General features: G+C 48.4%; 1 protein-coding gene and 2 long non-coding RNA genes across 4 annotated transcripts in view; 2 read left to right on the top strand and 1 right to left on the bottom strand.

Annotated features, from left to right (window-relative positions):
- Card11 (caspase recruitment domain family, member 11) overlaps positions 1-1109 on the top strand; it is a 127598-nt gene extending 126489 nt beyond the window's left edge. Inside the window, exon 25 of the mRNA NM_175362.2 lies at positions 579-1109. Within this exon, the coding sequence (NP_780571.2) occupies positions 579-783 (205 nt within the window). The 3' untranslated portion in view covers positions 784-1109. The remainder of the gene's footprint in view (positions 1-578) is intronic.
- The window catches only part of Gm30804, a 27644-nt gene extending 6340 nt beyond the window's left edge, over positions 1-21304 (bottom strand). The window contains exons 1-3 of one of the 2 annotated variants that reach the window (XR_377172.3): positions 21137-21304; positions 20194-20301; positions 4382-4486 (exon numbers count right to left, since the gene is read on the bottom strand). This is a non-coding gene — a long non-coding RNA (predicted gene, 30804). Of the gene's footprint in view, positions 1-4381; positions 4487-13177; positions 13214-20193; positions 20302-21136 lie in introns of those variants that run through there. The other variant, XR_868649.3, reaches the window with a different exon arrangement.
- On the top strand, positions 20896-22243 carry Gm52831. The gene is made up of 3 exons (XR_003956004.1): positions 20896-21147; positions 21243-21615; positions 22165-22243. It is a non-coding gene; the product is annotated as a predicted gene, 52831 (long non-coding RNA).

The following is a 22243-nucleotide window of genomic DNA, read 5'->3' as shown; positions in this document are numbered from 1 at the left end:
GGGAAGTGGCCAGATGTGGTGGCACGAGCCTATATTCCAGACACTCAGGAGGACCACAAGTTTGAGGTTAGCCTGGTGGAATAGTATCCAACCCTGAAAAGGGAGAGTATTCTAACACCTGCCAGGATAGGGGTGGCTCTCAAGGATAGGATGCTGTAAAAAATCAACCAGGAAGACAGGCAACATAGGGTTCCACTTACGGGAAATCCCTTAAGTATCAGACTCATAGAGACAGGAAGCAGTGATAGGAGCCAAGATGAAACACAGGGGGAGAGAGTGGAGTTTGTGTTTAATGGGGACAGAGTTTCCATTTGGGACGATGTCCTGATTCTGGAATGAAAGGTTCTCACCATGTAGCCCAGGCTAGCTTTGAATTCACATATTAGTGAGTACACTCACGGCTATAATCCCAGCACTAGGGAGGTGAAGGCAGCAGGTCCCCGTCATGTGTGGTCCTTGACCCCCACAGGCAACTGTACAACCCAGGCTTCTAGCTCACACTGTGAGCATCGAGCCCTGCAGCCTCCCCATGTCTTCCCCTGCCTGCTGTCTCTCCCTGCCCACCTCTCCACCCCCAGGAAGCTGCTGCCGCGGCCAGAGACGGAAGAGGAATTCCTGCGAGTGTGCAGGCTCAAAGAGAAGGAGCTGGAGGCGCTGCCCTGCCTCTACGCCACCGTGGAAGCTGAGATGTGGAGCAGCGTGGAGGAGCTGCTGCGAGTCCTCAAAGACAAGATTGTAGAGGAGCAGCGCAAGACCATCTGGGTGGACGAGGACCAGCTGTGAGCTTGTCTGGGTCTGACCTACACACAGACACACCGGGGTCCTGAGCCCCTAGCAACAAAGTTACCAGACACCAGACGCCTGGTGGAAGGTCAGGCTCTGCTGGCGTGAACAGAGATGAGCAACCCCAGAGCCTGGGGCCCAAGGCCAGCAACCAGAGCAGCAGTTGAATGTAAACTCACGGGACAGGGACGGGTAAACTGCCTGCAGGCCTCCAGCAGCCACAGTGGCTGCCAGCCCAAGAAGAAGCACGAAACATGCGTCCCAGGCTGGGGAGACAGGACTCCTCCTATGCCGTTCTTTTTCTTGCATTAAAATTCCTCCAGTTCTCCTTTGCAGAGGTTCTTATCCCACAGTCTCACTAGCAGGTGTTTCCATCAAGCACAGTCAAGGTGGGAATGGGCTAAGCTTTCCCACGCAAACGTATGCTCTGAAGGGAGGTGAAATGAGACCCTTTCGACCCTTACCAGATGCTAACTGTAGAGTTTCTCCGCTGGAGGTGGGGCCTCGGGAGCCACGCCTACCCCTGCAAGCCCTGTAAAGAGTGTTTACTGGTTTGATCCTGTACAGAAAACCACAGCCTCTGGGCTGGTGAGCGCAACGCCCTGCCTGTACGGAGGACAGCATTTCACCGCTCTCCCTGCTATCCTCAGACTTTTGCAATCTCTCCACACACACTCTTGGTGGGGGGGGGAGGGGGTTGAGACAGATGCTCCATCTACAGCTGAGCCCTCTTGGCCACTTACCCTGAGCACTCTGACCAGCTACCAGCCTCTGCAGAGAACTCTGCCCCAAGGCACAGTGGGGCCTCTCCGACCCGGGTTGAAAACGTAAGGCTTCTGTGGCTACATTATGACAAATATCACAGGTTGAATCTTCATGGCTTTGTCACCTTATCAAGGCACCAATTGTCCCATCTTTGTTCTCATTAAAACAACACACACACAACAAAAAAACAAAAACAGAAAACAGCATAGTGCAGCCTGTAGCAGTTTCGTCATTTTAAAAAGATACCAAAAGTGCAACATAGGAAGCTGAGAGTGGGTAGCCGGGGGACCCGGAGGCCACTGCTTCTCTCCTTTCTGCCTCATGGCCCATCCCTAGTCTGCCAAGGACCCAGGCACCTTTCAAATCAACACTCCTAGCAGCCAACAAGCATGGCATCTCCCCCCCACCCCCCAACAGACCATAGAAACAAGTTAACTGCTCTGGGGCTGCCAAGGTCCAGCTGCAGCCATTTAAGTCGCGATAAAGCGCCTGGTGAGGAGCGGAGGGGCTGCAGGGCCAACGCTCCACCTCTATAATGCCTGAAGTGATGGTAAATTTCCTTCAAGCAGAGGCCGTCTCACTTCCACTTAGAAGTCTCGCCAAGGGGACAGACGTGACCAGAAAGGAGCCTCGGATAGAAAGTCTACTGATTTATTTCTATTTATTTATTTAAGTTCGGAAGCCTCGGGCTGGCTGGCCTGAAAAGCCAAACGGACTTGCATAGAGTTTGGGGGGAGGGATGCAGCGTGAAGATCTGGGAAGGAATGAGTGTCTAAGATGCTCCCCCCAGGGATGGCCAAGCTCTAGTCTGCAAGACTGAGAGGCAGGCCCAGAGCCGCAAGGGTGGACGGCAGAGAAAGATGGAAGGAGGTTCCCCCTAACACCCCACTCTCTCTACACTGATCTTAAGTCAACACAGCCTCAAGTTCTCAGGCTCCTGGACCTCGTCCTCCCCAGAGGACTACCACAGGCTTGCCAGCCCTCCCCAACAGAGGGCTCTCACCCAGGGCCTCTCTGGAAGGAACGCTCCCATGTGGGCAGAACCCAAAGCTGCACAGGAAAGGGCGTGTGGGGAGGCAGGAGAAAAAAGGGGTGTTTTCTGTGTTGTTTGGACATGAAAGTCATGAGTGAGGATGGAGGTGCTGGTGCCCCGCCTCAACCCCGGGGCTGCTTTGAAGCCACTGGGTGCCTAGTTCAAAATCATATTGAAAGTTTCCACGCTAGCTGGGTGGCTGGAAGTGACCCTCCCCCACCCCCACCCCTGTGGGAATTTGTTTTTGTAACAATGTGTCAAGTTCAGGTTCCATTCTGAGCTTCTCCCCTGCCTGTCTGATGGGCGGTGATGGGAGGAGGGAGAGGTGGGGGTGGGGGTGGGCAGACTGGAAAAATTGCATTCACCTATAGGTTTACATCTGAAGGAGGAGGAAGGAGAGGAGGGAGAGGAGGAGGGAAGATAAGAGAAAGGAGAAATGACAAAACGGAGTGGCAGAATACATGCTGCCTAGTGAGCCCCAAGGATCCCTGGGATGGAGAGCCCAAGATACCATCCCTGGTTTGTTGATGTGGATTCTGGGGATTGAACTCAGGTCCCCAAGCTTGTCATGCAAGTACTTTACCAAGTGAGCCACCTACCAACCCAATTTTGAGTAATGAATCTCTGGGAATCGGAGCCATGAAAGCCAGTCAAAATGTGTGTGTGTGTGTGTGTGTGTGTGTGTGTGTGTGTGTGTGTGTGTGTGAGTGATGGCGCGTGCTTGGAGACAAGAGGACGGATTGCAAAAGTCTCTCTTCTCTCTTTCCACCATGTAGTTCTCAGGGACCAAAATCATGTCTGTCAGGCTTGATGGCCAGCGACTTTGTCTGCTAGATCATCTCACTGAGACTTTATTCTCAGGGCCTCACTGCTGACCCTGCCTGTGGCTCCACTATTCGCACTGCAGGGGAGACTCCTCCTGAATCTCTACCCGTCCTCCCTGCAAACACAGGAGCATGTATCAAGTGGCCAAATTCTACAAGGCCAGGGTGCAGGGTCAGTGCACCCAAGATCAGACCAACATGCCTAACCCACTCAGAGAAAAAGGCCAACGTCTGGTGTTTGCAAACCTTCCAAGCAACACTCTAGGACCTGTTGCTGGCAACCTGAGACTTGCAGCTAGACTAAAACTAAAGAGTCAGGGCCAGGATCCTTTCTGCTATCTTACAAAGGGACCCTGGCCCTGGGCATGTTTGGCAACCTACACAGTTAGTGCTACAGATCCCACAACCAAAACTGGAGCCCAGGGGGTTGGGGGTGTGGCTCAGTTGATATGGTTGCTTGTCTGAAATCCCAGCACTCAGGGGGTGGAGGTGGGAGGATCAGATGTTTAAAGGCACGTCCTGGACTTTATGAGACCCTCTCTAATAAGTGAGTTAAGTAAAAATCGTAAACAGACCTTGAAGAACTGGGTGTGTGGCTCAGTGGATAGAATGTTTGCTTTACATACATGAGTCACTAAGTTTGATCTCCAACACCACACACACACATCTGGAGCCTTGGATACGTAGCCCAGAACTCACCTCTGAAAAAGCTCACACCATCCTGTCCCTAGAGACCCTGGCTTCTCCAAATGAGCAAATGCACAGGCCATGCATTTTCCATGGATCGGGATGAAGGGCGCTGCGGTGTGAACAGCTGGGTAGCCCTGGTTCTCTAATGCCAGACCCCTTGGCTGCATTTGTCCCTCCCTGGATTGAGGAAGACACCCAAAAGGAGGGAACACCAGCTCTCCTGAGGCCAAAGTCAGTCCCAACCGTGTACCCAGCCCAACAGAGGTACTGGAGCCACCTCACGTACCTGGCATTGAAGTTTTCAGAACTTGGTTCTGCTGCGTTTGGAGCTGAGCTTAATGAGCTGTGTCCCTCAAGGGAGGTGCTTTGTGAAATCCGCCCTGGGCAGCTCCTGCTGGTGCAGACGGAAAGCAGAGCCATAAACTAGGGAGGAGGCATACCCAGTGCCCACAGACCTGGAGATGGGAGCTGACTTGGGGGCCAGGTGTCGGGAAAACCCTCAGGTGGCTGATGGAGGAAACACTTGTTCGATTCCTGTGTCTGTCAGTCTGGTCTCAGTCCTTCATACTTGACTGAAACTACCATCCATGTGGCATTTTTCAAGGTCTCTCTTTTCTTTTGCTTTCTTTTTGGTGGGGAGAGAGACAGAGACAGAGACAGAGACAGAGACAGAGACAGAGACAGAGACAGAGACAGAGACAGAGACAGAGACAGAGACAGGGAGCGAGCACATAGGAGCAAGTGATCAAGCTAGGAAGGCTTCTAGCACCCTCTAGTGGTGGGAATGGCATCACTGTGCCCTCTGTGTATCTAGTTATATATATGTGCTTATTTAGGTATGTGTACATATGAGGCTGTTAAGTGTTTACATGCATGTTCCAGCACATGCATGTGTATGCACATGTGAGTATATGAACATGCGGTGTGGGTGCACATGCATATGTGTATTCTAGTATGTGTGTGTGGCTGTAGATACTCATGTTCATTCATGTTAAGTGCTAGGGGTCAGATCTGGGGGTGAGGGTCGGGGGACACATGTGAGCACAGTCCCACCATGAATGCCTGGATATCCTCCTAACTGTTCTCCAGAGACCTCAACACTCCATGCTGTGGTAGCCAGCTTTCCCCTGAGCTGAGTGTCCCCCTCAGACCACTGATCTGCCTTCCAGTCAGAAAGGTGGAAGTCAGGAAATGGGGACACAAGGAGAACCTTGATTCCCTTACCCAGAGCTCTACAATCCTAGATGCCCTAATCCACAGACACATGGCATTGTCTGGTCACCCCATAGTTTGCTTGAGTAGAGCAAACAATATAAGCAGTAGGTCAGCCCCTCTACTCCCCACCCTTTGCCACCCCACCCTACCCCAAAGCCATTCCTCAAAATCCTACTGTAGTAGTTTGGATGGAAAAGGCGGCCATAGGCTAATAGGGAGTGACACTATTTGAAAGGATTAGGGTGTGTGACTTTGTTGGAGGAAGTGTGTCACTGGGGATGGGCTTTGAGGTTTCAGAAGTTCAAGCCAAGCCCAGTGTCTCTGTTTTCCTGCTACCTGCTGGTCTAGATGTGGAACTCTCAGCTCCTTCTCCAACACCACGTCTGCCTGCATTCTACCATGCTTCCTGCCATGATGATAATGGACTGGACCACTGAACTGTAAGCCAGCCCCAATTACATGTTTGCCTTTAGAAGAGTTGCTGTGGTCATGGTCAATAGAAACCCTAAGTAAGACAAGGGTGGTCTGTGTGGAGGGAAGAGCACTGATAGACCCTGAGGGGTCTCTCAAGATGGACTCTAGAGTCCCTGGCTGCTCCTGATTGATTATACCATGTACATAGTTCCAGTGGGCCTCTGGGTTTCCAGCTGTAAAATGGGCTCAACATTATGAAACTAGATCATAGCACTGCACATTTTACTGTAGTGTGCACATTACAACAAGTTTGTATCTTCATTAAATGGGGAAAAATAGCCAATCAAATGTGACTTTCTCAGTCAGCAAGGAAAGAGAAAACACAGAGGTGTGACACATGGGGAGGGGCACCCCCATAACATTTGTCACAATCTATTTTGTTACAAAACTCAAGGGAAAGAGCTGGGGATCTAGCCCATAGGTAAGGCACTTGTCACGCAAGCATGAGGACCAGAGTTTTGTCCTCTGAAAGCCCACATGAAAGCAAGGCAGGCATGACATAATCCAGCTTTTGGGAGGTGGAGACAGGAAAAGCACCTGAGCAAGATGGCTAGCAACTGTTCAATCAGCAAGCTCTGGGTTTGATTGAGAGACCCTGCTTCTGTAGATAAAGGAAGGTTGGTCACAGAGATGCTCTCAATGTCAGCCTTCGGCCTCTACATGCACACACACACACATGTCCATGTGCACCCACACACTTACCATTCATATATGCAGATATATGTACCGAGGAAGAATCTGCATAGAAAGTATTAGAATTCTATAGAGCTGGAAGCCAGGAACAACACAGGTTCATTCTACACCTCTGCAGGTTTTTGTGTGTTTGAACGGATTCATGCAGAGACAGTACAGCCAGGTAGGGTGGTGCACACCTATTATCCAAGTATTTTGTGGGCGAGGCAAGAGAACCAGGAGTTCCTGGGCTTGGATAGCAAGACCATGCTTAAAAATAATAGATAGATAGATAGATAGATAGATAGATAGATAGATAGATAGACAATTGATAGATAGATAGATAGATAGACAATAGATAGATAGTGTATTAGTCAGGGTTCTCTAGAGTCACAGAACTTACGGATAGTCTCTAGTTAGTAAAGGAATTTATTGATAACTTACAGTCGGCAGCCCAATTCCTTACAATTGTTCAGTCGCAGCTGTGAATGGAAATCCAAGGATCTAGCAGTTACTCAGTCTCACACGGCAAGCAGGCGAAGGAGCAAGAGCAAGAGCTAGACTCCCTTCTTCCAATGTCCTTATATTGTCTCCAGCAGAAGGTGTAGCCCAGATTAAAGGTGTGTTCCACCACACCTTTAATCCCAGATGAAAGGCGTAGCCCAGATTAAATGTGTGTTCCTTAAACTCGGAGATTCAATCTTCTGGAATTCATAGCCACTGTGGCTCAAGATCTTCAAACCAAGATCCAGATAAGGATCTCCAAGCCTCCAGATAAGGGTCACTGGTGAGCCTTCCAATTCCGGATTGTAATTCATTCCAAATATTGTCAAGTTGACAACCAGGAATAGCCACTACAATCCACCCCTTGTCAACTTGACACAAATAATATCTCATGTTCACATAAAACAATAACAAGGTTGTAAATACGCCTAACATGATATAACTATCCCTTACAATCGCAAACGCATTAGTAAATTTACAATGGGCATTCATATTACTTTATAATCCTCGTTTCTGCAACTGGTTACGTGGCCTTAATTGGTATTTATAACTACCTTCCTCTACTACCCATTCTGTATTTCCTTCACCTTCAGCCAGCACCTCAGCAGGTCTTGGCTCTTTTCCTGGAGGATTGACCCATACCTTCATTCCTGATGGGTCTGTGTCCTTTGTCATCCTGCTTGGATTAGGCTGTTGTAGTTTCCCATTGACTTTAATCACAGGACATGGTAGTACTAAGAGACGCCCTAAGGGATCTCCTACACTCCAGACATAATCTTGCTTACCACCATTGTGAAGAGGTAATCCAATTTCCCCATGGTAATCTGGATCTATCACCCCTCCTAACACTGTTATTCCTTTTTTAGCCTGTTGGTTTAAGGGCATTAGAAGCCCAAAATGACCAGGGGGAAGTCTGAGCTTCCAGTTCAATGGAATGTTTGTTGTAGCTCCTGGTAGGAGCACTCCCCTCTCTGGAGCCAAAACTTCTAGGCCAGCAGAACCTAGAGTTATGGGGACAGGAAGCAAAAATTTTCCTAGAGGGTCACTAGGAGTGATAGTAAGTGGAACTATTCCGTTTTCCACCCCTTGATTCCTGGACCCATGAATCCTGGCTATGGGTGAAACTGTACCATATATCGAGCGCTGATTCAAAGCATATACTGCCTTCTGAAGAACTCTGCCCCAGCCTTCCAAGCTGTTACCACCTAATTGGCGCTGTAACTGCGTCTTCAAAAGGCCATTCCATCTTTCTATCAGCCCAGCTGCTTCAGGATGATGGGGAATGTGGTAAGACCAGTGAATTCCATGATCGTGAGCCCACTGTCGTACTTCTCTGGCTGTGAAATGAGTTCCTTGGTCAGAAGCAATACTGTGTGGAATACCATGACGATAGATGAGGCATTCTGTCAGTCCGTGAATGGTGGTTTTAGCAGAGGCATTACGTGCAGGAAAGGCAAATCCATAACCAGAATAAGTATCTACTCCAGTAAGAACAAAACGCTGTCCTTTCCACGAAGGAAGTGGTCCAATGTAGTCAACCTGCCACCAGGTTGCTGGCTGGTCACCTCGAGGAATGGTGCCATATCTGGGGCTCAGTGTTGGTTTCTGCTGTTGGCAGATCTGGCAATCAGCAGCAGCTGTAGCCAGGTCAGCCTTGGTGAGTGGAAGCCCATGTTGCTGAGCCCAAGCATAACCTCCATCTCGACCACCATGGCCACTTTGTTCATGTGCCCATTGAGCAATGACAGGGATGGCTGGGGAGAGAGGCTGATTGTCCACAGAACGGGTCATCTTATCCACTTGATTATTGAACTCCTCCTCAGCTGAAGTCACCTTTTGGTGAGCATTTACATGGCACACAAATATCTTCACATCCTTTGCCCATTTGGAGAGATCTATCCACATACTTCTTCCCCAGATGTCTTTCTCACCAATTTTCCAATTGTGATCTTTCCAAGTCCCTGACCATCCAGCCAATCCATTGGCTACAGCCCATGAGTCAGTGTATAATCGTACATCTGGCCATTTCTTCTTGCAAACAAACTGTAATACCATGTGTACTGCCCGAAGTTCTGCCCACTGTGAAGATTTCCCTTCACCTGTGTCTTTCAAGGTTGTCCCAGAAAGGGGTTGTAATGCTGCAGCTGTCCACTTCTGGGTGGTGCCTGCATAACGTGCAGAGCCATCAGTAAACCAGGCTCTAGTCTTCTCCTCTTCAGTCAGTTGATCATAGGGAACACCCCATGAGGCTATAGGTGCATGCTTGGCAGCAGATGGCATTGTAACAGGAGTAGAAACCATAGGCATTTGAGCAACTTCTTCATGTAACTTGCTTGTGCCTTCAGGACCTGCTCTGGCCCGATCACGTATATACCACTTCCATTTGATAATAGACTGCTGCTGTGCACGTCCCACTTTATGACTTGCAGGGTCTGATAGTACCCAGCTCATGATGGGTAGTTCAGGTCGCATAGTGACTTGGTGTCCTATTGTCAGACGTTCAGTTTCCACTAAGGCCCAATAGCAGGCCAAGAGCTGTTTTTCAAAGGGAGAATAGTTGTCTGCAGATGATGGTAGAGCTTTGCTCCAAAATCCCAAAGGCCTTTTCTGTGATTCACCTACAGGGGCCTGCCAGAGGCTCCAAACAGCATCTCTATCAGCCACAGACACCTCAAGTACCATCGGATCTGCTGGGTCATATGGTCCAAGTGGTAGAGCAGCCTGCACAGCAGCCTGGACCTGTTGAAGGGCCTTCTCCTGTTCCAGGCCCCACACAAAGCTAGCAGCTTTCCGAGTCACTTGGTAAATAGGCCTAAGTAACACACCCAAGTGAGGGATGTGTTGTCTCCAGAATCCAAATAGACCCACTAAACGTTGTGCTTCTTTCTTGGTTGTAGGAGGGGCCAGGTGCAATAACTTATCTTTCACCTTAGAAGGAATATCTCTGCATGCCCCACACCACTGGACTCCTAAGAATTTCACTGAGGTAGATGGTCCTTGAATTTTGGTTGGATTTATTTCCCATCCTCTGATACGCATATGTGTTACCAATGAGTCCAAAGTGGTTGCTACTTCCTGCTCACTTGGTCCAATCAGCATAATGTCATCAATATAGTGCACCAATGTGATATTTTGTGGAAGATCCAAACGATCAAGATCCCTTCTAACTAAATTATGACACAGGGCAGGAGAGTTAATATATCCTTGAGGCAAAACTGTGAAGGTATACTGTTGGCCTTGCCAACTGAAAGCAAATTGCTTCTGGTGGTCCTTATGGACAGGTACTGAGAAGAAGGCATTTGCCAGATCAATAGCCGCATACCAGGTGCCAGGAGATGTGTTAATTTGCTCAAGTAAGGAAACTACATCTGGTACAGCAGCTGCAATTGGAGTTACTACCTGATTTAGTTTTCGGTAATCAACTGTCATTCTCCATGATCCATCTGTTTTCTGCACTGGCCAGATAGGAGAGTTAAATGGAGATGTGGTGGGAACCACCACCCCTGCATCTTTCAAGTCCTTGATAGTGGCAGTAATTTCTGCAATTCCTCCAGGAATACGATACTGTTTTTGATTCACTATTTTCTTTGGCAGAGGCAACTCTAAAGGCTTCCATTTGGCCTTTCCAACCATAATAGCCCTCACTCTACAGTTCAGGGAACCAATATGAGAATTCTGCCAATTTCTGAGTATATCTATCCCAATTATACATTCCGGAACTGGGGAAATCACCACAGGATGTGTCCGGGGACCTACTGGACCTACTGTGAGTCGGACATCAGTCAAAACTCCATTAATCACCTGCCCTCCATAAGCCCCTACTTTAACTGGAGGGCCACAATGTTTCTTGGGATCCCCTGGGATCAGTGTCAACTCAGAACCAGTATCCAGCAGACCCCGAAAAGTCTGATTATTTCCTTTTCCCCAGTGTACAGTTACCCTTGTAAAAGGCCGTAGGTCCCTCTGGGGAAGAACTGGAGAAAGGGTAACAGCAAAACCTTTGAGTGTCTTATCAAGATCCTTCCTCAGAGGAACCTGGCCACCCCTTCATTCAAGGGGTTCCGGATCTGCAAACTGTCTCAAGTCTGGAAATTGATTCACTGGCCGAGATTGCTGTTTACCACGATCTAATGTAGCCTTTCTTTCATTTGTTTGAGAATTTTTCTGCTTATACAGATCAAACAAATATGCAGTAGGCTTCCTATGTATTTCATTCCTGGAAACACCATGATTGATTAGCCAGTACCAAAGGTCCAAGCGAGTCATGCCATTATAAATTTCACCTCTCCTGTGCTGACCATTACTGGGTATGTTATTATAAACATTCTTTTGTCTACGCTGTCCATTATAATAACTAGGATCACCTTGTCTCCGGCGATTCAATGCTGCCACCTGGCCCTTGTTACCTCGGGATCCAACTAAACCCAGTGAATTTAATTCATCTAATTGAGCAGAAGCATCTCCAATGCTAAGATCTGGCACAAGGAAAAGGGAAAGAACAAAACCCTTCAAATGTGCTGGTGCCCCTCTCACCAATTTGCGTCTTATAGAGCTGGTGAAAGGCATATCTTCTGGACCTTCCCATTGTGGACAATTATGCTTTACACAATATATCCACTCTAGCATTGCAATTTCCCTAAGTCTTAAAATCCCTTCATCAACACTAAGCCACGGAATATCAGGCATCTCCAAGTCATTTCCAGTAGGCCATCTTTTGATAAACACCTCAGCCAACCATTCAAACAAACTTTTGACACCTTTTTTAACTATGCGAGCTTCCGTATTAAACCTAGAATCTCTACTCAGAGGACCCATGTCAATAAACTCAGCCTGCTCTAGTTTTATGTTCCTTCCACCCTTATCCCACACCCTTAAAATCCATTCCCACACATATTCACCAGGTTTCTGCTTGAATGAATTAGCAAACTCATTAAGCTCCTTAGTAGTGTAGCGAATTTCCTCATGGACTATACTTTCTACCTCCCCTCTAGGAGCCTGTTTTGCTTTGAGTCTGGTTACAGGTCTAGAAGAAACTATTGGTGGGCCGTGAGCAGACTCTGCAAAATTAATTTCCTCATGTGGGGAAGGCATTATTTCAAGAGGTGGGGCTGAGGGTACTACTTCCTCAGGTGGGGCAAACCCTTGAGAATCTGAGGATTCAAAATTCTCAGCTTCAACATGGTCTTCCCACACATCCCCGTCCCATGTTGTAGGATCCCATTCTTTGCCAATTAGAGCCCTTACTTTAACTGTCGACACACTCTGAGGCTGAGACTTGAATTTTCTCTGTAGTTCAGCCAACCTTACAATGAGAGTTTCTGTTTGATTTTCTGCAACTTGAGCTCTATTGCTACAAGAGAGAAGATTCTCCTCAAGGACACACTTAGCAACTTTTAGATCGTTTACTTGTGTCTGGAGCCTTTCGATTTTATCACACAACTCCTTCCTTTCATTCATCATTTTTTCCACAGATACTAAGAGCAGCCAGCCAGTAAAATCATTTTTCGATTTTTTCCCCATCTTGTAGAAAGCTTTGTGCACTGAATCACCTAATTCATTAAGAAAATCAAGGGCATTAGCTTCTTTAAGTTCGGAATATAGTTTCAACCATGGGTCTTCAAAATTCTCTGAGCTCCCAGGAGGGAGAGAATCTGGAGAGGTTTCAATATTTGAAAGTGCTGGTGGATCAACAAGCCAATTCCAGTATTTTAAAAGATTCATCCTTGTACTTCTGTTACTCTAGAACCACTCCTGGTACCAACTTCTGTATTAGTCAGGGTTCTCTAGAGTCACAGAACTTACGGATAGTCTCTAGTTAGTAAAGGAATTTATTGATAACTTACAGTCGGCAGCCCAATTCCTTACAATTGTTCAGTCGCAGCTGTGAATGGAAATCCAAGGATCTAGCAGTTACTCAGTCTCACACGGCAAGCAGGCGAAGGAGCAAGAGCAAGAGCTAGACTCCCTTCTTCCAATGTCCTTATATTGTCTCCAGCAGAAGGTGTAGCCCAGATTAAAGGTGTGTTCCACCACACCTTTAATCCCAGATGAAAGGCGTAGCCCAGATTAAATGTGTGTTCCTTAAACTCGGAGATTCAATCTTCTGGAATTCATAGCCACTGTGGCTCAAGATCTTCAAACCAAGATCCAGATAAGGATCTCCAAGCCTCCAGATAAGGGTCACTGGTGAGCCTTCCAATTCCGGATTGTAATTCATTCCAAATATTGTCAAGTTGACAACCAGGAATAGCCACTACAGATAGATAGATAGATAGATAGATATAAATACATAGATACAGACAGACAGACATAATAAATAGATACATAGATAGGTATATATATACAGAGAGTAGATAAATAGATAGATATACAGACAGACAGACATAATAGATAAATAGATACATAGATAGGTACATATATAGAGAGTAGATAAATAGATAGACAGACAGACAGACTGACAGACTGACAGATGTGACATTAACCTACAGAGGAGACTCAGACTCCTTCTGGGCTGCCTGGAGAGTAGATGTTCTTCTGTCCCTACCCCTGCTGTGATGTCCCCTGTCCATCCTGACCCACTCTCTCCATCAAGCCTTTCCCCATATTCAATGGTTAACTCACTTGAGGGGCTCTGCTCAGACCAGAGATGTGTGCCCTGTAACCCCAGTCTAGGACCTCAATGGCATCGCAGACAGAGTCCAAGGAGCTCCCGATATGCAATGAGTGAGGTGGTTTAGGAGGTAAGGTAGTATATATCCTATAGATGACATGTGTGTGATATATACTATGAGACTACAAAGTATATTGATGATCTTGATTTTCTGTTATCATCTATCATTGGCAAGCAATGCAGGTTTCCCATAAGTTCATAAATTACGGTGATGCATACCCCCCTCTCTCTCCCCATTCCCCTCCTTTCTCTTTGAAAAACACAGGTTCTCTGTATGTAATCCAGGCATCCTGGGTCTTCCTGCTTCCACCTCCTGAATGCCAGGATTTCGGGTGTGGGCTACCACAATTGACTTACAAAGTTTCCTCTTATGATCCAGTTACTGGAATTACCGATGAAAGTGAGGGGACAACGGACAGATAGTTCCTTCCATAAGTACTGGATGCTCTAGCATGGGGACCTGAGCTCCCTACAATCCATGGAAAAAGTCAAGGAAGATGGCTCACAGCCACCTGGAACTCCAATGCCAGAGGCTCTGACACCCTCTTCTGGCGTCTGTGAGCACTGCACACAAGTAGTACACAGACTTAGCTGCAGGCAAAACATCTCTACACATAAAAAAATAAAAATAAGTAAACCTTTTGGGAGAAGATGGCTTGGCAGATAAAGGTGCCCTTGCCGCGCACAAGCCTGCTGATCTGAGTTCAAGCCTCAGATCCCATGTAAAGGAGAATGCAGTAAACTGATTTCACCAAGTGAAATGTGCATACTGTGCTTTATGTGCCCGTACATGTATAGGCTCACACAAAATAAATAAATCTAAAGCTGTATTCATGCATGCATACATACATACATATGTACATGACAGCTCTTGAGGAGTAGCACTAAAAGTTGAGCTCTGGTCTCCACCCACAAACATGTAGAAGTGCATGCATGCTATGTACCAAAAAGAGTGATTATACTTAAAGAGAAAGTGTGATAGGGGATGGCAGATGCTGCTGAAGGAAGCGATCTTCCCCAGTCAGGAAACGTACATGTGCTGCCCCTGGGACACACTCCAATGCTAACTGGGACACCTGGAACATGGGACATTTTTTCCTATACACCAAGGGACCAGATGTACACTAAATGTGCAGGTAAAACTGGAAGAGAGAGAGAGATGGATAACAGGACCTCCAGAATCCTCCAGTGAGAGGCAGTAGTGTGGCTCAGTGGTGGAGCCTCTGCCTAGAATCCCCCAGTGAGGGGCTGGGGGCTTGGCTCAGTGGTGGAGCCCCTGCCTAGAATCCCTCAGGATCCTAGTATTTTCTGAAGATGTTTTCAGCACAGTCTGGGACGGTTTGTTCAGTTTTCTCTTCCACGAGCAAGCCCTATGGTTCCATCTGACCGATGCCAACAGTTCCCACCTGGAGCCTATTGATTTACTCCTTGTTCATCAGCCATGGCCTAGCCCGGTGGTTTTCATCCTTCCTAATGGCTGTAGTCCTTTAATGCAGGTCCTCAGGCTGTGGTGACCCCAACCATAACATTATTTCTGTTGCTACTTCCTAATTGTGAGGTTGCTACTGTTATGAGTCCTAATGTGAACACCTGTGTTTTCCAGTGGTCTATGGTGACCCCTGTGAAAGAGACCGCCAAAGGAGTTGCAGCCCACAGTTTGAGAACCACCGGTCTGGCCAGATCAACTGACAGATGAAGGCAGGTGCTGCCCACACACAGCACTCTGGGTAGAATGAGCCCAGGTGCACCCAGAGACATAGCTGCACTTAGAGCTAGGAACTCCGGTCATAGGAAGCAGGTGGTCATGGGAAGGGACTCTAGCCCCAGGCTTCAAACCTCTTCTCTTAGAGGCTGAAGCCACTTGTGGAGGGTAGCTCTGGATGAGTCTGTAGGGGTTCCCATAGGTCTACCAGCAGGGGACAGCAAAGCACAAGTCCTAGTCATGGCTCCCATGCAGTCCACTTCCTGTCCCATCACCCAACAAGCCCCACCACCACCACCACACCAACCCCTGCTCCCAGGATGCCTGTGCACCTCTCAGCTTCCTCACTGGGCTCTAGAGAAACCACGTCTCCTGGGCGTGGTGGTGCACACCTTTAATCTCAGCCCTGGGGAGGCAGAGGAGAATATATCTCTGGTCTACAGAGTGAGTTCTAAGCCAACCAGGGGCTACATAGTGAAGCCCCTGTCCAGAAGAAGAAAAGAAAAGAGACCCTATGTTCCCTTGGTAGTGAAATGGGTTCTGTGGGCACTGCAGAGTGAGGCCCACGTGGAATGAAAAACCCCCACAAAGAACTGGGCTCTGTCTTTTTGCCTCCCTGGAATCAGGGCTTAGAAACCCACTTGACCTTAGAGGTCCTAAGGTATGCATACATCTTCTCTAACACATCAGAGAGGAAGCTGAGGCCCAGAGATCACATGTGACTCCCCCAGCCAAAAACTGCAGCTGGGCTTTAGAACTGAATGAATCGCTGGGACCCAGGGAGGCTGACACCACATGGTCTATACAGCCCCTGCCAAGAGGAGGTGGAGCTGCGCAGATGCCCATGGGAAACAGTGCCCAACACATAGCATGCCCTGGGAAAGCCTATGCTAAATAGCCCAGGGAGCAGCAAGGGTTTGGTGTGCTGTGATGTGGTTGGGTTTGGTTATAACATGTCCCACTACATAGCTTAGGCTGGCCTAGAACTGGCTACGTAGCCCAGGCAAGTCCTGAACCAGCTGAAACTCTTGTCTCAATTGAGTACTGGGATTACAGACGTATACTACTACACCTGGCCACACGGGGGCTCCAAGTGCCATCTTTAGAGACACGTGGGAAAGGTGAAGGAGTCAGGGGACTCCCCTGAGCCCCAAGAACCATTTCTATTTCCTTATTGCGCCTGAACCTAGAAAACAGTTTCTACAAAGACAAAGATGGGGGGGCAGGGGGGGGAAGGTCCCTTCATCTGAGCTTCTAGAGTTCTCCAGCAGGGGGAGACAGGAATGAGCTGATGGTGGATGCACCTGCCCAGAGCCCACGGCTGGTGGATCATTGAAATTTGGGGATGAAGCTGGGCATGGTAATATACACCTGCCATCCCAGCACATAGGCAGCTGGGGCATAAGAATTGCAAGGTCTGTGCTACATAGCAAATGCTAGACCACATCCAAGGCTGTGTACTTAGACCATATCAAACCTACCAAAGAGAGGATGGGGAGTTGGCTCAGCCAGTGGGATACTTGTAATAAAGCATAAGGAAGGACCTGAGTTTGTATCCCCATCACCTACATGGGAAGTTGAGTGTGGCAGTACATGCCTGTTATCCTAGCGACAGGGAGGTAGAGATCCCCAGGAACTCCATGCTCAGCCCACCTAGCCAAAACTGAACTCCTGGTGAGAGTCTGTCCAAAAAAAAATAATGTGCAGATGGCCTGGAGAGATGGCTTAGTGAATAAAGTGCTTGCCACACAAGCATAAAGGCCTGAGTTTGAATCACAAGAGCTCAGATTAAAAACTGCACATTAGTGTACTCATCTACAATCCAGGGCTCCTGTGATGAGACTGGAAGTGGAGATAGAATGCTCAGGAGCTCAGAGGCAGCTAGCTTGGCGTCCACAGTAGCAAGATTCTTCTCAAACAGGTGATAAGGCATGACCAACACTCCAGGATGTCCCTTGACCTCTGCACACTCACTGTGGTATATGCATACCACACACACACTCACGCATGCACGCATGCACGGGCACATACACAATATACATACACACACAAAGAAACTTAAATAATCAGATAAAGATCAATTAAGGAAGACATGCAACATTGATCTCTGGCTTCCACATACATGTGCATATGCATGAACACACACCAACACATACAGCATGTACACACACACACATACACACACACACACATGCAAAGGAATTTAAGGGTGCTGGTGCCCTCAGGATGACCACTCCTCTCTCCTGTAGGACTTGACTACAAGCTCTCTTGTCAGAAGAGCACCCCTCTGGGGGGAAGCCCACCTTTCCGAGGGCCGGCTCTGGCCCCCCACTGTGGGCTAGGATATAAATTAAAATTCAATTTCATTAGAGCCAGTAAGCAATCAATCCCTGGCTGGGCTAACAATGCGGGGCAGGGGGCCTCGCCGCCTCCCAAAGCTGTAATTCACTCGGCCTCTCCCGCTCTTGTTCCCAAACTGCTAGAGCTGCACTTTCCAGCCAAATTTATGGTCCTGGCAGCGTCTGGGGCCTGAGTTACAGCTGCAGGTTTGATCGGGGACTGCATTATTCTGCATCTAATCCTTCCTCCTGACAGCCAGGGAAAGGCCTAGTGTTGTCCCAAGCTAGGCATTGTCCTCTGGCCAGCCTGGCTCAGGCGGAGGCAGAGGGGTCACATACCTGGGCCCCAAGCCATACACAGTCACACAGGACTGCTGTGATCCCAGAGCTCAGCCCATGCCTGTGCTGACATCTGTCTAGCAGGGTTGGCTGCACTGAGTTCTACAAGGGGAAAGAGGAATAGAATCCCATGTCACAGAACCATAAACTGAGGCATGGATGGAGAGGTCGCTTTAAGGTCCAGCAAGTGGTCTCCGAGCCTGGGCATCACAGAAATGCTTACCAAGAGTACAAGAGACCGTGTCCTCGGACTCCATCCCAGCACTGCCAACAAGAGCCCCAAACAAAACAACTATCCATGGATCACAGAATGAAGGGATACAGGAATCTCTGGTTTTCTGGCCTCTGTCTCCCTCCCTCCCCCGCCCCTCTGTGTGTGTGTGTGTGTGTGTGTGTGTGTGTGTGTGTCTGTGTGTCTGTGTACAGATGTACATACTAGCTAAAAGAGAACATTGGTACAGTGCTGATAACACTCGGCCTTTATTCCCTTGAGAAAGAGTTGCTCTCTGTAGCTCACAGTAGCCTAGAATTCATGTCACTCCTGCTTCCTCAGGCCTACCAATGCTGAGATGACAGAGGGGAACCATCACAGTTAGAAAAGAAAAGCTTGCTTTTTTATTTTTTATTATTTTCTAACTTTGTTTATTCATTGACTTCTTCTTATGTACACTGGTGTTTTGCCTGCATGGTGAGGGCGTCAGAGCCCCTGGAGCTGGAATTACAGACAGTTGTAAGCCACCATGTGGGTGCTGGGAATTGAACTCTGGTCCTCTGAAGAGCAGCCAGTGTTCTTAACTACTGAGCCATCTCTCCAGCTTCTTATTTTTATTTTTTGTGACAAAGATCCTGATTGAACCCAAGGCCTGGCACATGCTAAGGAAATGTTCAACCACTGAGCCACAGCCCAGCCCCTCACTGGGGGATTCTAGGCAGGTGCTCTACTTCTGAGCCACACCCCCATATTTTACCATTAACCCAAAGATTTGCTTTAAGATGCAATGTTCTTCTCCCTGCAGGACATCTGGCTACATCTAAAAATTTCTAGCTACCCATCAAGGGAATCAGAGGTTGATTACTGGTCCAGAGAATAGGCAGTCTATGATCCTGCATCCATTCACAGAGAATGACCTGCGGGGACCCCGAGCGCCTTTCATTAGAACTGGGCCCTGGGCCAGATTCCTTGACCTCTAACCTCTTTGGCTGGCCTTGGGGCTAAGCAGCACATAGAGATTAGACATAAGAAATAGAAAAGCTGATTTAAAGCCAGTCCTCGGGTAGCATTATGCCACCACCACCCCAAGCCTCTTACAGAGGTTTGTGTAGGATCAGAAGGGGCCACCTAAGTCAGTTTCAGGTCTAGCTGTCTGGGGTGGACCCCCAGATCAACCCATAGCATCCATGAACTGAGGGTGAGTGTGTGTCATCATGAGAGAGTTCCTTGGATCCCAGCAGAGGATCTGACCCCACCCCCACCAGTGTTGGGAGTCAGCAAAGGCAGCTTCCTCCTCACTTCCTCCTCTCACAAGGAGAGCAAGGGTTCTCCCTGGGGACACAGAGTACAGTCAAGCCTCATTTGTGAACCTGAGAATTACCTGCAGCACCAAAGGCATCCCTGCCTCCCAGGGAGACTTAAGACTCCATAGAAAAGCTTGTCATAGAGACCATTGTACAGGACTCCCACTGCCATCTTTAGAAGTGCAGCTGGGCCTGCTTGCAAAAGGCCGTCATAGCTGGGCTTGTTGGATATTGATGCTCCCTCACAGGAGAGGGAAGAGCGGGTCCAGCCACCTTTCCAAGCAGTTGCATGCAATTCTGCCCTAACTGTGCTTGGCGTTGGGGGTCTCTGGGAAGGGCTAGAGGATATGGGTGGAAAAGGATAAGAGGAGGGGACTCCATCTATGCAGCCATGGAATGTCATCCTCTGAGCTGTCTAAAGACCTCCCGGTGTAGCTGCTTTAAGATGACCCATGCTCTAAACCATGTTTCCTCACTATTGCTCTGTAAGTCTAATTAACTGATTTCAGGGTAAATGTTGGTGCTATTGGACCTTGGCGTGTCGCTGGGGCCTTAGGAGAAGACGTGATGTTTATGCCTCTCCTGGGAAAGGAATTTCAGGAGCAGAGATGCAAGCATAGCAAAGTGAGACGGGCCAGCCTGGGCTGCCGTCCAACTGAGTCTGTCACCTCTTCATCATAGCAGTCATTCTCCAGTCCAGGCCACTGTCACCTCCCATGGGGCACAGCAAAGGTCTCCTCCTGTCTGTGAGGACTCTCTGCAGTCTGCCACCTTCCCTGTAACAAGAATATCAGTGACTGTGTGTGTGTGAGTGTGTGTGTGTGTGTGTGTGTGTGTGTGTGTGTGTGTGTGTGTAGAGGTCACCACCATGTGAGTCCTGGGAATCAAACTCATATCATCAGGCTTGACAGCAAGTATCTTCTTTACCCGTTCACTGAGCCATCTAGCCAGTCCCCACCCACTACCCCTTTACCCATCCCTCTGTCCCCAACTCCCCCGTCCCCTGATGGCTTCTTAACTTCCATTTGGAAACAGGTTCCTTTGTGCTATGCTCAGCCTGTGCTGTCCCTGAATGTCTATCCTCCTGCCTCAGCCTCAAAATAGCTGAGATGGCAAACCCCTGACACGGGGCTCAATTAACGTTATTGATTGGATGCTGAAAATCAAGCTGGGTTTGTAAGAATGCTGGAGTAGTCAGCTAAGAGGAGAAAGTGAAGAGGCATTCCAGGACAGAGACTCCCATAAACAACAACACTGAGGTAGAAAGGAGCCTGAGAGAGACAAGGAGCCAGCAGAAGGCCCTGGCTGGCTGGGAAGCAGAAAGAGAAAAACCTGGGAGATTCAAAGCAATCCCCTCCTTGGTACAATACAGAGCCATAACTGAGCATGACCCATAGTCCCTTCCCTGCGCCATAATAATCCCAGACACCAGTTCCCAGCCCTCAAATTCATCCTGACAGGACACAAGCAAGACCTGACTCAGCTCCAATGGGCAGCAAGCAGGCAGCCTCTGCTTCCCCAGCCAGGGCATGCCTGACGGTCACCCTTCCGGGCCACGCATGCCTTCTGATGGGAAGAGTAAGGGACCCCATTCATCCTCTGCATACTCACCCCGCCTCTTTGTAAGTTGAAATGTTTTTTTTTTCCTTTTCCTAATTAACTCCCTGCCACCCTGCTTGCAGTAAAGGCTGATTTATTTTCGCCTTTTTGCATTCAGGCAACGGGCTATTTAATCTCCACTGTGTGGACTCCAACACCGTCTCAATGAAATGCAGATCCCTCAGCCATGATTGTCTCGCTGGTGCTCCTCCATCTTCCTGCTATCAACAGCTCTGCTGTCCAGGCTATGGCTGTAAATCACGAAGGCTCTCCTTTATCACAACGCCCTTCGACCTTTGGCCACACCTGTCAGCATCCTCCGGACTCTGTTTGCTGAGCCAACATCAGTGGCTCACTCATGCAGGCAAACCCAGCCTTGGATAGATCACGGCCATTTAGTCAACAGGGGAACTGGAATTTGAAACTGTCTACCTCCAGAGTCCTGTGTAGTGGATGTTCTGCCAGTACCCCTCAGCCAAACCCATGCGCAGGTAATCCTCACGTGTTCCTGGGGAATGTCTGCTGGCAGGGAGCACTCTTACCCATCCACCAGGCAGCCCAGGTACCAAGGAAAGCCAGAGCCTTTAGAGATGATAAATGGGGGCGGGGGGGGGGGGCGGAAGATACTACGGTTTAGAAAAGGAATCCCAAACTTCCATGTGTTGTAGGCCAGGCCACTAGTCCACACTGCTACTGAAAAATTATTGAACTTTTTGAAGGTGAGGCCTATCAAAGAATGTTATATCATTGAGCAAATGTCCTCAGAGGGATCCTAGCAGCCTGGTCTTTCCTGGTCTCTCTCTGCTTGTGGCCACTGTTAGATGAGTAACTTCTTCTGCCAGGCATTCCCACCACAATGTGCTATACTATTACAGACCCATCATAACAGGACCTCAGTGATCATAAACCAAAGCATACAAGATCCAAAACTTTGTTTCCCTTTTTAGCTTGATTGGCTCAGGTGTTTTGTAAAAACTCACACATACAAAGACAAGGGAATCAAAAAACCTAATTGATAATATTCACCAATTTTTCTCTAGTATAAATAGTCCCACCATAGCAAATTTTTGACCGGCTACATGATACCATTGAATGCAAAGCTTGGAAGAGACACCATGC

This window comes from Mus musculus, chromosome 5, assembly GCF_000001635.26.
Source record: "Mus musculus strain C57BL/6J chromosome 5, GRCm38.p6 C57BL/6J".
Classification (NCBI taxonomy): Eukaryota; Metazoa; Chordata; class Mammalia; order Rodentia; family Muridae; genus Mus; species Mus musculus.
The sequence above is the reverse complement of the archived record's forward strand: the minus strand, read 5'-3'. Positions and strand labels throughout refer to the sequence as shown.